The following is a 14,296-nucleotide window of genomic DNA, read 5'->3' as shown; positions in this document are numbered from 1 at the left end:
ACAACTCTGTGTACTTGAATTTCTGTAGCCTTACCCCTTATTTACTTAAAATAGTTCAAAAAGCCGATCTACAAGCTCACAGTCGATGTAGATCGTCTATTCTCACTATTTTAAAATATTTTCAAAATAGTGAAGCGCGCGCGTGCACGCACACACACACACACACACACACACACACACACACACACACACACACACACACATATACATACACACACACACACACACACAATCTCCAGTTCTTCATCTAAACTAGACTAGAGCTTTGTAGTTAAGTGTCCCTCAACTGCCCCCTTCAGGTTCATAGAGGAACTGCATAGATGGATGGATTAAGTAATAATCCATCCTTTTATTAAACAAAATGGAGACAAAGACAATAGAGATGGATAACTGAGGGTAGAGAGGCTGTGAAACATTGTGCAAGCCATGTAATTGAATCCTATCTTCTGATCACATTCAATTATTTCACATTGTTGTCCACAAACCATTCTATATCATGTGGTGCGATGGATCAGATTTGTTTGCGCGCGCATCTGAATTAGCTAGTAAATAACATCCCGTCAAGTCAATGTGTGTCAGAGGGACACTTGATTGATTGATTGATTGATTGATTGAAATATTTATTAACAGTTTGCAGAATTACAGTACATTTCAAGCACAAACTCAATACAAAGACTGTTAACTGTGAGTGGACGACCCAATTAAGCATTACACTTGTTTACAAGAGGGTCCACCTTGTTCAATTCATCAAAACATTTAGAGACGTACAAATAGACACTTCTATATAGTCAAAGAACAGAACAGGAATTCATCATAAGGGAGGTAAAAAGGGAAAAGAAACATATACAGTGAGGGGGAAAAGGGGTGGGCGGTAGGGGGGGGGGGGGATTCAGATTTTACTATTTTACTTCACCCCTTTTGCAACCAGAGCTTATTTTAATGATGTTTAGGACACAAGAAACACTTTCCTGTGGGTTTTATGTGTGTAATATGTTTTTTTTTGTAAGATATTTTAGTCATGAAGCCATGTCCATGACCAAAAAAGAAAGAAAATGTGGTCTCACTTCCTTTATGTACTACAAAGTCACACCTCCATGCAGCCTCCGTCTTCTCCACAAGGAGGGGAAGTGCACTAAAGCATTATGGGCATTGTAGGAATTCAGAAATCCAGTCAAACCCTAGACTTCATTATGTTTCTGTCCATTCAAATTTTCAGCATTTACAGTTTTTTTTTTAGTTTTAGTTTTTATAATGTTTTATTGGGTTTTTTTCCCCATTTTTTTTAAATACAAGACATACAAGGAACATGGTACACAAAAACAAAACAAAAAAACAACAACAACATCCATGACAAAACAAAACCGACAATAAAACACCCGCTAGCCCTGAGGGGAGAATACGTATAGAAAAATGTACGATAATAAACAATACAAGAATAATTGGGAAAGAAACTTGTAGGCAAGAGATGACCATATAAAAGAAGCCAAGGAAGAGAGGGAGATTAATCAATTGCAGTTAAAGAATTAATATATAAAAGAAAAGGGTCCCAGGTTCTAGAGAAGTTATTCAATTAATTATTTCTAGGTGAATAAAGGATGACAGCTCTTTTAGCCAGGATGTCGTGGCAGGTGGGTTAGGAGTTTTCCACTTCCAGTGAAGCAAAATGCGGCGCCTCGCTATGAGGGAGGCGAAGGCAACTGAATCTGCCTGACACCTACTGAATCTGCCCACCACAGGAGACACACCGAAAATAGCAACTAGGGGACACGGAGGTACAGGAAAACCAAAGACTATCAAAGAGAGAGTATCAAAGTGTTTCCAAAAATGTTTTGGGCAGGAGTAGAAAGTATGTGTATGGTCTGCAGACTGCAGGTGAGTGAAGACACCTGGTACAGGAGTCATTAGTGTTTGGAAACATTCTGCTCAACCTGGCTTTAGTGTAGTCACAGTGTGTCCTATGGACCACTTTGAATTGGATAAGACACATACGGGCACATAAACAAGACGAGTTTATTCTAGATAGTGCTTCCTTCCACAAATCCTCGGATAGCTCCGTCCCAAGTTCCTAGCTCTCCCATGTATACCTCACACCAGAGAGTGTGGTTAATTTAGAAGAGATAAGAGCATTGTAGATGGAGGAGATGTTATTCAGGGAGTCTGAGGGTGACATTATAGATTCCAATATAGTTTTTTCAGCATTTCAGCATTTACTGTTGTCTACTAAAAATAGGCTACTAACATTGAGTGACTGCAGTTTCTTTATAGCGGTGAAATGTCCCTTTAACCATTTCCCACATATTATTCTGTGATCTGGAGTGTCCTGCCAGGCTAATGTCCTGCATGCCAAACAGACGCGTCACTTAAATTAATCACATTACATTATAATGTTATAAAAGCAGCTTTCTGTTTTCCTATTTGGGTGTTATTGAAGGTGCCTCGTCGGTGCCTCGACTGATGTTTAGGCTTAATTTATACTTTGCCATCATCTTATGACATAATTTAAGTATATTTCAGCAGTGGTGCTAAGTAACTAAGTACATTTACTTAAGTACTGTACTTAAATACAGTTTTGAGGTATTTGTACTTGAGTATTTCCAATATCCAATACTTTTACTTCTACATCTCAGATCCAAATATTGTACTTTTACTCCACTACATTTTTTTGAAAACTTTACTACTTTACTTCTTTACTTTGTAGATTTGGATTATTATTAATACAATTTGAAAACTCGATATGAGACATTCTGCATAAAAAGTACTTTCGACTTTTGGTACGTTAAGCACATTTTGGTATACCAATACTTACTATACTGTATTTTTACTCAAGTAAATTTTAAGTTCCAGACTTTTACTTGTAATAAATGTATTTCTATATTGCATTATTGATACTTTTACTCAAGTACAAAATGTGCTGCAGCCACAGCGAAAATAGAAAACAAGTCATGTGTTATTTTCCCACATTCTCTATCGTCTGTTCTGTGTCTTGTTTTTATTACCGCGATATGTCTTTAATTAATGTGTACTTTAGTGACTTACAGTACATGTCCCTCCCTCTCTACCCTCCATCTCACCTCCTTTCTGCTTCTCTCGTATCTTCCCATGCAACCAACTGTCCCCTCCTCCTCTCCTCTCCACTCTTCATGCTCTTCTACCCACCACCATCCTATTTGCGACTCTCCCTTTGTACCGCCCTGCCTTTCCCATCCATCCTAACACTCTCTCTCTCTCCCTCTACCCCCCCCCCTCCTCCTCTCCTCTCCACTCTTCATGCTCTTCTACCCACCACCATCCTATTTGCGACTCTCCCTTTGTACCGCCCTGCCTTTCCCATCCGTCCTAACACTCTCTCTCTCCCTCTACCCCCCCCCCCCCCCTCTCTTTCTCTCTCCACTCCAGTGTGACTGCAGTGCGTCTGCCAGACGGCCTGTCCTTCGTGGTCTACGAGTTCTGGGATGGAGAGGAGGAATGGAAGAGGTGAGCTTAACCGTCAAATCAGCCATTATTGGCTGGTTTGTTTTGAGGGGCGCTATAGCGCCTCCTATGCATGGCTTTCCGATATTACGTCATGTCATGTGGCATGTGCCATGTCTATGGACTTTTAATGTTTGTTTATGAGATGAGATGATGAGATGAGATGTACTTTATTAATCCCCGAGGGGAAATTGAAGCGTTACAACAGCACAATGTGACACATAGAAAGCTAAAACTACTGGACAGACAGAAACACAAAAACAGACACAAATGGACATAAACCACACAAGACCAGCACCACTAAGGACCATATGCCATGGGGGGGGGGGGGAAATTCTTATGCATTGTATGCATTGTATAGTCTGATAGTTTAGAGCCTGATTAAAAATAACCGGTCGCCGGCCAAGTCTATGGACCTTAATGTTTGTTTAGGGCAGTAATTGACAACGCAAAGACGTCATCTGGCTGATATAAATACTGCCCTCGTTGCGACACTCACTTCACACCAGTGTGATTATTATTATTTATTTATTTGAGGGGACCTAGCCCTTCCAACGCCGGGCTTTGTGTGTGACGTCATGTGGCAGCCAAGTCTTGACGTATTGTACCCATTTCTTACAAGTGTGATTTTTGAGGGGGCGCCATGTGGCAGCCAAGTCTATGCACTTTTGACGTTTGCTTTAAGCAGGCCACCCGTTTTCAGCATTTTCATTTCATTTTCAAGAGTTCAAGTTGAAATAATTTGCCTTTGACATCTGGTCATAACAAAAATGGGCGGAAGAAATGTCCACAAATGTACGAAGGCTGTCGAGGAAATGCAGCTGTTTTCTGTTCCTCTCAAAGCTGTGTTTTAATTATTGTCTCCTAGTGCCAATCCTGTTTTGTGTTGCCTTAGGCAAGATTAGTTTAGTAGGGTCAGCTGTCTATCTGTGTTGACATTTGACCTGTGGTTCAGAAATGGACTGAGAGAAGTGTCTCAGTGTTGACACTGTGACAAGACTGTGACAAGACCCACCTACTCTCCCTGAGGGAGTGGATGAAAGTATTTAAGCTAAAGTCTGACTGGTTTGTGTTGAGTCAGTATCTGTGTTCCATTGTAACGCTTGATGCTGGCTCCAGTATCCGGATACTTATACGATTCTAAACTTCAGAAAGTCTGAATTGTGTCTGTCTCATTATGTTATTTAATTGTGTTACGAGTGCTCTCCTGCAGATTTCATTAACGAGGCCAAGAGCTGAAATATGTTTCTTTCTCACTCCTGCTTCACATTAGCCATTTAAGCCTTATTCAAAACATTTCAATAATGTATAATCTTTCTGAAGATGGTGTGTGGGCTCTACCTAGTTTAATATTAGTGTCCTTGGCCTAGCACCCACAGCCCACACACCCTCTGTCATTTTTGTATTTTATTTGGAGTAAATCTTTGAATATTTTGTGAAAGTGAAAGGCCTTTATTTAATGTGGTCATTAAGCCACCCATTAATGTAGGAGTAGGAGCCATGAACTGGAAAATGTGCAGCATCTTGAAATGCAATTAGGAGTCTTCAACCATTCACTCTGCCACAGAATTGCTGAAGCACTCGAGTTAGTTGAGGTCGTCATGATTTAGTGATGGTGTGCAGGTGGTGGGGATGGAGTCTAGAGACTGCTGACGTAGCTGTCTGTAGATGGAAGATTCTGCTTTTCAATTGAAGCTGTATCTCCTCAGATACAGGGGTCATCGATGTGTCCTTACACGGACAGGTGTGTGCGTCGTCATGCCAGTTTTTTATTTTATTTTCTACACACCATTATAATGTTCTTATTTTGAAGACCCACTTACTGAATGTCAAGTCTCCAGGTTTTCTTCTCAATTATGTATAACACTTCCGTATTTTCTACACTTACCGTATTTACTACACAACACTATAATTATAATAATAGTATTAATAATAATAACCAGTAAGACGCCTGAGGGCGAGAAGTGACCTCGCCCTTTACGTGCACGCATCCAACTAGGTGACAGCAGACTGCTGGGCGAGCACCGTACTGGCCATATATGGAGCGTGTCTTGAGTGTACAGGGTGCGTGAATTCCGTTTGTGTCCGAGCATAGGCATGGCTGAGGCATGGTAACGCCCCGCCTGCCTGTGATTGGTCTACTGACACTGTCTGTCTTGACTGTCCTCCGAGACGCGAGGTTACTCCGTGGTGAGATTGAGAAATAAATAATAGGCTACAAGAGAATGACTAACTTGTAAGTTTTATTTTTGTAGAAGAGGCAAACTTATTGTTTATGCAGTTTGCTTTGATAGTGTTGATTGTCGTGTATTAATCTAATTATAGTAAACTAATACTATTACACTAAAAAGGATAAAGATGAAGGGAAAATAGACCATTTTATAGTACAATAATGTTTCAAGTTTACACATACAAACAAATTACACAACACAAACACTTTATTTTAGAACACACCCAAATCAAATCATCAATCAATTATTCCATCAAAGCAAACGGAATGAACAATATTAGTTTGCCTCTTCTACAAAAATAAAACTTACAAGTTAGCGTTCTCTTGTATTATCATCCCACCACGGAGTAACCTCGCATCAGACTATTCAGGCATCATGATCCAGCATATCCACGTCGGAGGACAGTGTCGGTAGGCCAATCACAGGCAGGCGGGGTGTTACCATGCCTATGCTCGGACACAAACGGAATTCACTCGTACAGGGTTTGATGTGGTCAGATCAACATATGGAATGTCAGAACAGGTCAACTCCATATATGGCTGCCTAGGTGACAGCAGACTGCCGGGCGAGCGCTGGCGCTTTGGCATGGGGGTCAGATCAATTTATGGAATGAATTCTGTACTGGATACGGAGCGTGTCTTGAGTGTACAGGGTTTGATGTGGTCAGATCAACCTACTGTATGGAATGTCAGAACAGGTCAGCTCCATATATGGAGATCTAAGGGGTGGCAGCAGGGGCAGTGTCTTGAGTGTACAGGGTTTGATGAGGGCCGAGGTAGGGCCGGGCCTGTTGAGAACTCTAGTTTTCGCCGGCTGCCGGGCATGGCTGCACTAATAACTTTGGGGCAGGCCCGTCTAGAGTTTAAATGGACAGGTATCAGTCAAAAGGGAGACATCGAAGAGGAAGGATGGATGGGGAAGGAATAAGGATCAGCATATGGAATGTTAGAACAGGTCTGCTCCATATATGGAGATCTAAGGGTTTGAGGTCAGATATACAGTTGCTGGCCAATATTGATGACATCAGGGATCTATATGGACATTCCCATATATGGGCTTAATATTGATGACATCAGGGATCTCCATCCCTGAGGATGTCACGTGAGGGTGACCAACCAACCAAGCAAACAATTAACCAACTGACTGACTGACGGGAAATGCACGATTTCATAGTAAATGCGACATGCGCTCGCAATAAAACTTTATTTGTATAGCACCTTTCATGACATAATCCAGCTCAAACTGCTTTTCAGAGCAATGGAGGAAAAATAAATAAAAAACAAGGCATAAAACAACATTAAAATAGCATTAATGCCATACAATGAGGACATGAATAACAACAAATATTTTAAAGGGTCAACTAAAAGCTAGAGTTACATATTAACATACCGTATTAGTATTATAGAGTCAAACTAGTGCTAGTGGTTCTCAAATGTTTTATTTGCAAGGACCCCCTTAACTCCGAGAGTGCACAAATGGAACCAAATGGACCCATTTAGGCTATTTAGTGTTTCTGGTAATATTATTGTTAAAAAGGCCAGAACAGTTTAGTCCACACTCACCCCTCCCCCTCCCAGAGTGGTGGCTTTCACAAGCAGGTGAAGTTTAATTAGGTCACTATGACACCAGCAGGTGTATTTCATTCAGTTAATCAAGCCACACAGTATGCAAGTACCAGTTAATTATTCACTGCAGAGTTGTTGTGAGAGGTTGTGCGTCCATTGACAAAACCACATGCCTACACAACCTGTACAAATTAAACCGTGATCTAAACGTCACATCAGTGGTGGGTGTGGAGTCATTGAGTGAGCCTACACGTCATTCATTTTCTACAATTATTGTCCGTCATTCATTGTGTATGGCCAATGTCCATGGCAAAAATGGATATTTGACAAAAAATGTCCACCACAAGCCAGCATGGTGATGACTAAGTATGTAACGATACACTCAACTCACGATACGATACGTATCACGATATGAGGTTCACGATACGATTTTTCAACACAATTATTTTCCAGACAAAAATCTTTTTTTTTAGGATTTATCTTCCCCCCCAAGCTTTTTTCACAATTTGTATTTAACTACATTGCAAATGGCATGGCATCTTAGGATAGATGTAGACCTATTTGACAGTGCAGAAACATAATTGCCTTCCTTGATGTATTAACCAGCATCAACGACCATCACCTGGGTACAGACACATACAGCTCCCCTCTGCAGGCCTCTACTACTGAAAGTGACTGCATGGAGTCTGTCTCATTTCTCTCCAAAAGCACGATGGAATATGATTACAGCTCACATTTCATATCTCACACTGGCCCCCCTAAAAAGCCCCCCTTTTTTTTCTTCTGAAAATCGGGTGTGTATAATAATAATAATCTTGATTGTCCCGAAGGATATTCGTCTTCAGTCTGTTTCAAACACCCGCATCAAAAACAACACAGAGGACATAACACTACAAAAACATGAGCTCCCCACAGTATACAGAACCATCCTATTAGTTTAATGTCGCGATGGCTGAGGGAACAAAACTCCCATTTAAAACTGACCTTTTTCCATGGCAAGATTATGTATCTTTGTCCAGATGGCATGAGGTTAAAGAAGCGATACAGGGGATGATCAGTGTCATTTGATATTGAAAGTGCTAGCCGTGTGATGGCCTTATTGTTCATTTCACAGAAACTGTGGGTGTAGGAAGTATGTATGTGTGTGTGCGGGTGAGTGTATGTGTGCGGGTGAGTGTATGTGTGCGGGTGAGTGTATGTGTGCGGGTGAGTGTATGTGTGCGGGTGAGTGTATGTGTGCGGTGAGTGTATGTGTGCGGGTGAGTGTATGTGTGCGGGTGAGTGTATGTGTGCGGTGAGTGTATGTGTGCGGGTGAGTGTATGTGTGCGGGTGAGTATGTGTGCGGGTGAGTGTATGTGTGCGGTGAGTGTATGTGTGCGGGTGAGTGTATGTGTGCGGGTGAGTGTATGTGTGCGGTGAGTGTATGTGTGCAGGTGAGTGTATGTGTGCGGGTGAGTGTATGTGTGCGGGTGAGTGTATGTGTGCGGTGAGTGTATGTGTGCAGGTGAGTGTATGTGTGCGGGTGAGTGTATGTGTGCGGGTGAGTGTATGTGTGCGGTGAGTGTATGTGTGCGGGTGAGTGTATGTGTGCGGGTGAGTGTATGTGTGCGGGTGAGTGTATGTGTGCGGGTGAGTGTATGTGTGCGGGTGAGTGTATGTGTGCGGGTGAGTGTATGTGTGCGGTGAGTGTATGTGTGCGGGTGAGTGTATGTGTGCGGGTGAGTGTATGTGTGCGGGTGAGTGTATGTGTGCGGGTGAGTGTATGTGTGCGGGTGATTTCTTAACCCTTTTTTAATGTCTTTTTTAATACAGGCACCTCCAGTCTGCCCCCTCCAAAGCCTTTCAGCATGTGAAGGTGGACACACTGTGCCAGCCGGAGGCCGTTTCTACTGTAGCAGTGCCAGGTCAGTGCTGCAATGCAACAGATCCAGATCTCTCAGTCCAGATCCCAGGAGGGAATGGACTGAGAGAAATACAATCCAATGTTCAGTGCAGATCAAACGGAACGGAAGGAACATTTGTTTTCTAGAGCTCCATGGACATACTTTATTTTATTGGCAAAAGGCTACAACGTTTCGATCGTTCATCAGGCAAATTCCGATGAAGACTTCTGGAGCTCTATAAACAAGTGTGCGGATGTTCCTTCCTTTTCCTTTTTTTTGCCTATGATTGCCTATGATGCCTTGACATCCTAACCTGACTCCGCCAGATGGGGCAGCAGAGAGTACAGGGGAACCCAGTGTACTCTCTGCTGCCCCATCTGGCGGAGTCAAGTTATTGACATCCAGCACCTGGCCTAAGTTAGCGGTTACGGATTTTATCAGATGATTTAATCTCCACCATCAGCCCTTATCAAGCCAGTATGGGCTTTTCCTACATATTGACGTTGGCACGTTGTCCGACTACTAACCCTATTACTAACCGTAACCCTAAATCTAGCCCTAACTCTAACCTTAACCTTAACTTCAGTCTAAGGGCCGATTCATACTCCTATTTTACCGCTGTTTCGGCGCTGTAGTGCCGAAATGATTTCGGCTCGTCAGAAATCTTCAGTAGCACCGAAGAGGACGGTCCCCGCCCCCCCGAACCTCAAATGACGTCACATTGTAGGCTCTACAGAGCCGAACCGACTTTTATTCGGCTCTAAAATAGGAGTATGAATCGACCCTTAACCGTCCACATTAAGTAAACATAAAGTGAAGTTGTTGTATAGCTGCAGTTTCACAATGTTTTCGCTTCGGTGGCAGTAATTTCACTTCCGTGTTTCCTAGTCACCTACTTCGCGGAGGCAGTATGTAGGACATGTCCATATTACACCATTGCATGGTCTCGATAAGGACATATTGGTGATTATCGGTTCATAACATTCGAAGCGTGTGCCTAAATACAGATAATAAAAGATGTGCACACTATCCTCTTTGTGAACTGTGCAGATCATAACACTCATTTGGTATTAACGGCTCAGAATGGCTGATAACACGGTGCCCTCAGATAACCCTGGGAGGCTATTTAGGTGTCATATTTATTACTTTTAAGCTCCAAGCAGATGTGAAAAATGAAATAACTAGAACTCCCTTGTACTCTAGTTTATTGTAAATGGCAGTAATCAAAATAATCAATGCTGGCATACGTCCATAGCCTCAAGGCAAAGCAAATAGAGTCAATATAGCTTGCTGTGATGCTTGGCAGACAGCCACTGATAGCTGTACTGTACGACGTGTGTCTTGTTCTGTTTTCTGACTTCTAATGTCTTTCTTTGTCTTCCCTCCCCGATCTTTGTTCTCTTCTCTTTACCCTCACTCTCTGTTCTCACTTCCTTATCTCCATATCCTAAACATGATCACGTATCCCATCTCATTTTCTTCCTTGTGTTTGCTTTCATTCATGCCCTACCTCTGCGTTTCCTCACACCTTTTCCCTTGACACGTCTTGCTTCATTTCACCTCAATGTCCCGTTCGTGTCTTCAATCTGTCCCTCTCTCCATCCATCCGTCCGTCCTCTCCTCATGCAGCTGCTTGGTGCAGCCTGAACAGGGACTGATGACGGAGAGGGTCCGACCGTGCGCCGCGATTCCTGGAAAGTCCTCCTTAAACCGTTTATCTCCCCCTCTCCGCCCTTATCTCCCCCCTTGCTATCACTACCACCCTCACCCACCAACCGCCCACCCCCCCACCCCCCGGCATCACTCCTCCCCTCACCCTTTCACTTTTGTAAGTACATGTTTACACAGTGCAAATGAATGGTGTCAACTGCAGTGAATATTGAACAGTACATTTAAAAAAAACTTCTTCGCGTTTGCATCTCACCGTGGTAGCTATAGCTAGCCTGATACGTTAGGCTGGTTTCATGTACTGAATGGAATTAAGCTCTGGGTTACGTTAAGGCAGATTTGTTTCATGTAGCAAGGAACATGGGGTTAGCGTTCTCATGTAGCAGTTAGCTTTTTGGGGTGATTTTATTTGGGTATTGTCATTGAATTGAGTTTTCTTTCCCTATCCTTTTGTGATGAGTTCACCATAGGTAGCAGATAGAGAAAGTAATGTTTGTTAATGTAGCTGTCATTTCATGGTAGATATGGACACTCGATGTGTTGTATCCGGCCGAACGCATACGGGTGTCTTGAGAATCGACACGCGTATTAAAAAACGTGTTTGCTATTCAATTCACACTTTGCCACTTTCCAGCATATCCAACATGTGTTTGGCTTGACACAACGCACACAGCCATCACAGTTTTGTTCCCATGTGGTGCTCAGCTGAGACGTAGCAGTTTAAAGTTCTAAGTGAATCACTGGGGTAGACTCATTCGTCTAGCTTTCTTGTCATGTTACTGGTGTAGGCATAAAGGTGAGAAGTTGTCGGCATCAGGGTCATTTTAGAAGTGAAATGAATGGTTACACATCGTGAGCATGTTTTGTCTTAAACAACAATAATTGAGCTGCTACCTTTCGGCTGGAGAATAGGTGAATACTTAGGGAGGTACTAGGAACTAGGGATAGCATCTCAGTATTCTCCATCATGCAGCTAAAGTTTGTGTTCTTTTTTGCCTTCCTTTTTTATGTATAAAATGTCTGAATTGGCGATTGGTAGCCTACAGTATATTAGCTGTATAAGTCTAGTAGAGATTTTACATATAAAAGACATTGTTCTATTATTATTATATTCGTATTATTGACGTCTTTAGTGCTACGGTGCAAATTTTCCTACTCACTATAGCTACACACATCTTTGTTCAAAGTGATGAAAACTCCTCATTATTATAAGAAATGTTAGACAGCTTCCCATCTGAATGACATTAATGTTAAAGCCTTAAACGTCACCACATGGTTGAGGAGGTTGTACAGGGTTTTTAAAGGATGACTTGTTGTTTGTTGTGATGTTAAAGTGAGACCTACTGACATATGACTGTGCAGCACTAGCCTTGTGTTGTTGCCACTATGGTACCAAAACAGTCCCATAAACCACACATCACCAATGTTTTTATAAGAGGTTTGAAGCATCTCTGCGTCATTAACCACCCTCCAAGGTTTAATATTTGTGATATACAGTATCTGGTGGGCATGTAACGATTCACTCAACTCACGATAAGATTCGTATCACGATATGAGGTTCACGATATGATTTTTCATGATATTAAAAAATATGTATATTTTAAAGAAAAAAATTATATAATTTATCTTCCCCCCTGAGATTCTTTATTTAACTACATTGCAAAAAAGTAGCATTACTTTTGACAGTGCAGAAACATAATTGCCTTCCTTGAGTATCAACGACCATCATCACCTGGGCACAGTCACAGACACGCACAGCTCCCCTCTACAGTGCTCTACTACTGAAAGTGACTATCATTTCTCTCCAAAAGCACTTGAATATGATGGAATATGACTAAAGCTCACATTTCACGTCACACACTAGCCCCCCCACATTTGTTTTGAAAATCGATGTTTTTATTTCAATGAATCGATTCATATCGTCGGGATTAATATCGATATATATCGATATACGATATATCGTTACATGCCTAGTATCTGGTGTACCTAATTCAAGAATAAGATTCACACAATGTGTTAAACTCGGCTCTAGCAGGTTATTAATGAACAGTGAACAATATTTTGCAATAACAACAGTGTTGTACACCACCCGTGAAGTTCACTAGAAATATAATTAAATACATATATAAATATAAATTATTTTTAACACAAATCTTACGAGGTCCAAATCTGGGCATGAGCCAAGTCAAACTCTGTTCTGACAGGATCTTTCCAGTTTTGTGCCTCGATCCTGCTATGGAAAACCCCATAATCATACCCTGTGTCTATCCTAGGAACAATAAAGAAGGAACACTCACGGTCTCCTGCGGGAGGTTTGCACATGCACAGTGTAAACAAGAACTGTGATGATGGGAGTGTTACAGCAGAGGTGCTATTGCTAGTACAGTATGTGTTTGGTCCAAGATGGAAATGGCAGTCTGACGGACGACACATAGAGGGCTCTGGCCCCATATTTAAAATGAGATTATATATGTGAATATTATAACATGAAATGAATGGACATAAAAGTGAAATAAAATGTGTGTTCCCATGCTTAACCCCTTTAGGCCTGAGGCCGATTCTAAAAACGCCTCTAAATCCTGACCTAAGTTTTCTGAAAAACTTAAAATATTTATATAGCAGCATCAAAATGTTTACATTTTTGAATACTGTACATGTACATACTGTAGTGTACAGAACCCCAAAATGGGTTCCCGGCCAGAATGGTAATATTATGTTCCATAACTGTATTAGACTCTTTGTTGATGGGGGCTGATTTGGGAAATGCGATGTTATTTCTCCTATATCAGTGTGCACTGTGCTAACGTTCACATTCACAATCAGATCATTCACAATACCTGTGAGAAAATAAATACTTTTCTATACAAAGACAAGTTTGATTGACTTGGGGGAAAGCAAACCATGTGTATGTACTGTAGCACCTCTGCTGGAACACTCCATCATCGCAGTTCCTGTTTACACTGCGCATGTGCAAACCTCCCGCAGGGGACTGTGACACGCCCCCCCGTGAGTGTTCCTTCTTTATTGTTCCTAGTGTCTATCCAGGAAATTAAGCCCACCTCTGTTTCAACTACAGCACACAGATTTCAACCCTCGCCCCCCAAACACCGACCCCCCCCCCACGAGCCCATGAACGTAAACACAATCAGGACTCTCACTCCGAAAGCACAATGTAAAAAAAGATATAATGATTATTGTGACTTAAAGATATATATTGCTTATTGAGTATGACGAGAGTATTTAGAAATGGTTGAACTATATAATATACTGTTTAAACATATTTTTTCTTGTTGAAGATATGATTGTTTATGATTCACTCCACGCTTTATAGTTCTAATATAACTTGCCATCTGCCATCCATATAACACTGATCAATGTATCTCCAATTGTACCTGTGAGTGACAACTAGCTTTGTCACCTTCCAGTTTACTGTATGTAATGGACCCTGTGATAGTTCATTGCTGTTCTGGGAACAAC

General features: G+C 41.7%; 1 protein-coding gene across 2 annotated transcripts in view; it reads left to right on the top strand.

The window, feature by feature from the left end:
• necab2 (N-terminal EF-hand calcium binding protein 2) overlaps nucleotides 1-12,318 on the top strand; it is a 191,936-nt gene extending 179,618 nt beyond the window's left edge. For both annotated transcript variants that reach the window (XM_079502103.1, XM_079502102.1), the window contains 3 exons: nucleotides 3,397-3,474; nucleotides 9,081-9,172; nucleotides 10,781-12,318. In XM_079502103.1, coding sequence (XP_079358229.1) covers nucleotides 3,397-3,474; nucleotides 9,081-9,172; nucleotides 10,781-10,809 — 199 coding nt within the window. In that variant the 3' untranslated portion in view covers nucleotides 10,810-12,318. The remainder of the gene's footprint in view (nucleotides 1-3,396; nucleotides 3,475-9,080; nucleotides 9,173-10,780) is intronic.
• Nucleotides 12,319-14,296: the final 1,978 nt, after the last annotated feature.

The sequence above is a fragment of the Electrona antarctica genome (assembly GCF_951216825.1).
Source record: "Electrona antarctica genome assembly, chromosome: 5".
NCBI lineage: Eukaryota > Metazoa > Chordata > Actinopteri > Myctophiformes > Myctophidae > Electrona > Electrona antarctica.
This window is presented reverse-complemented; position numbering and strand designations above follow the sequence as displayed.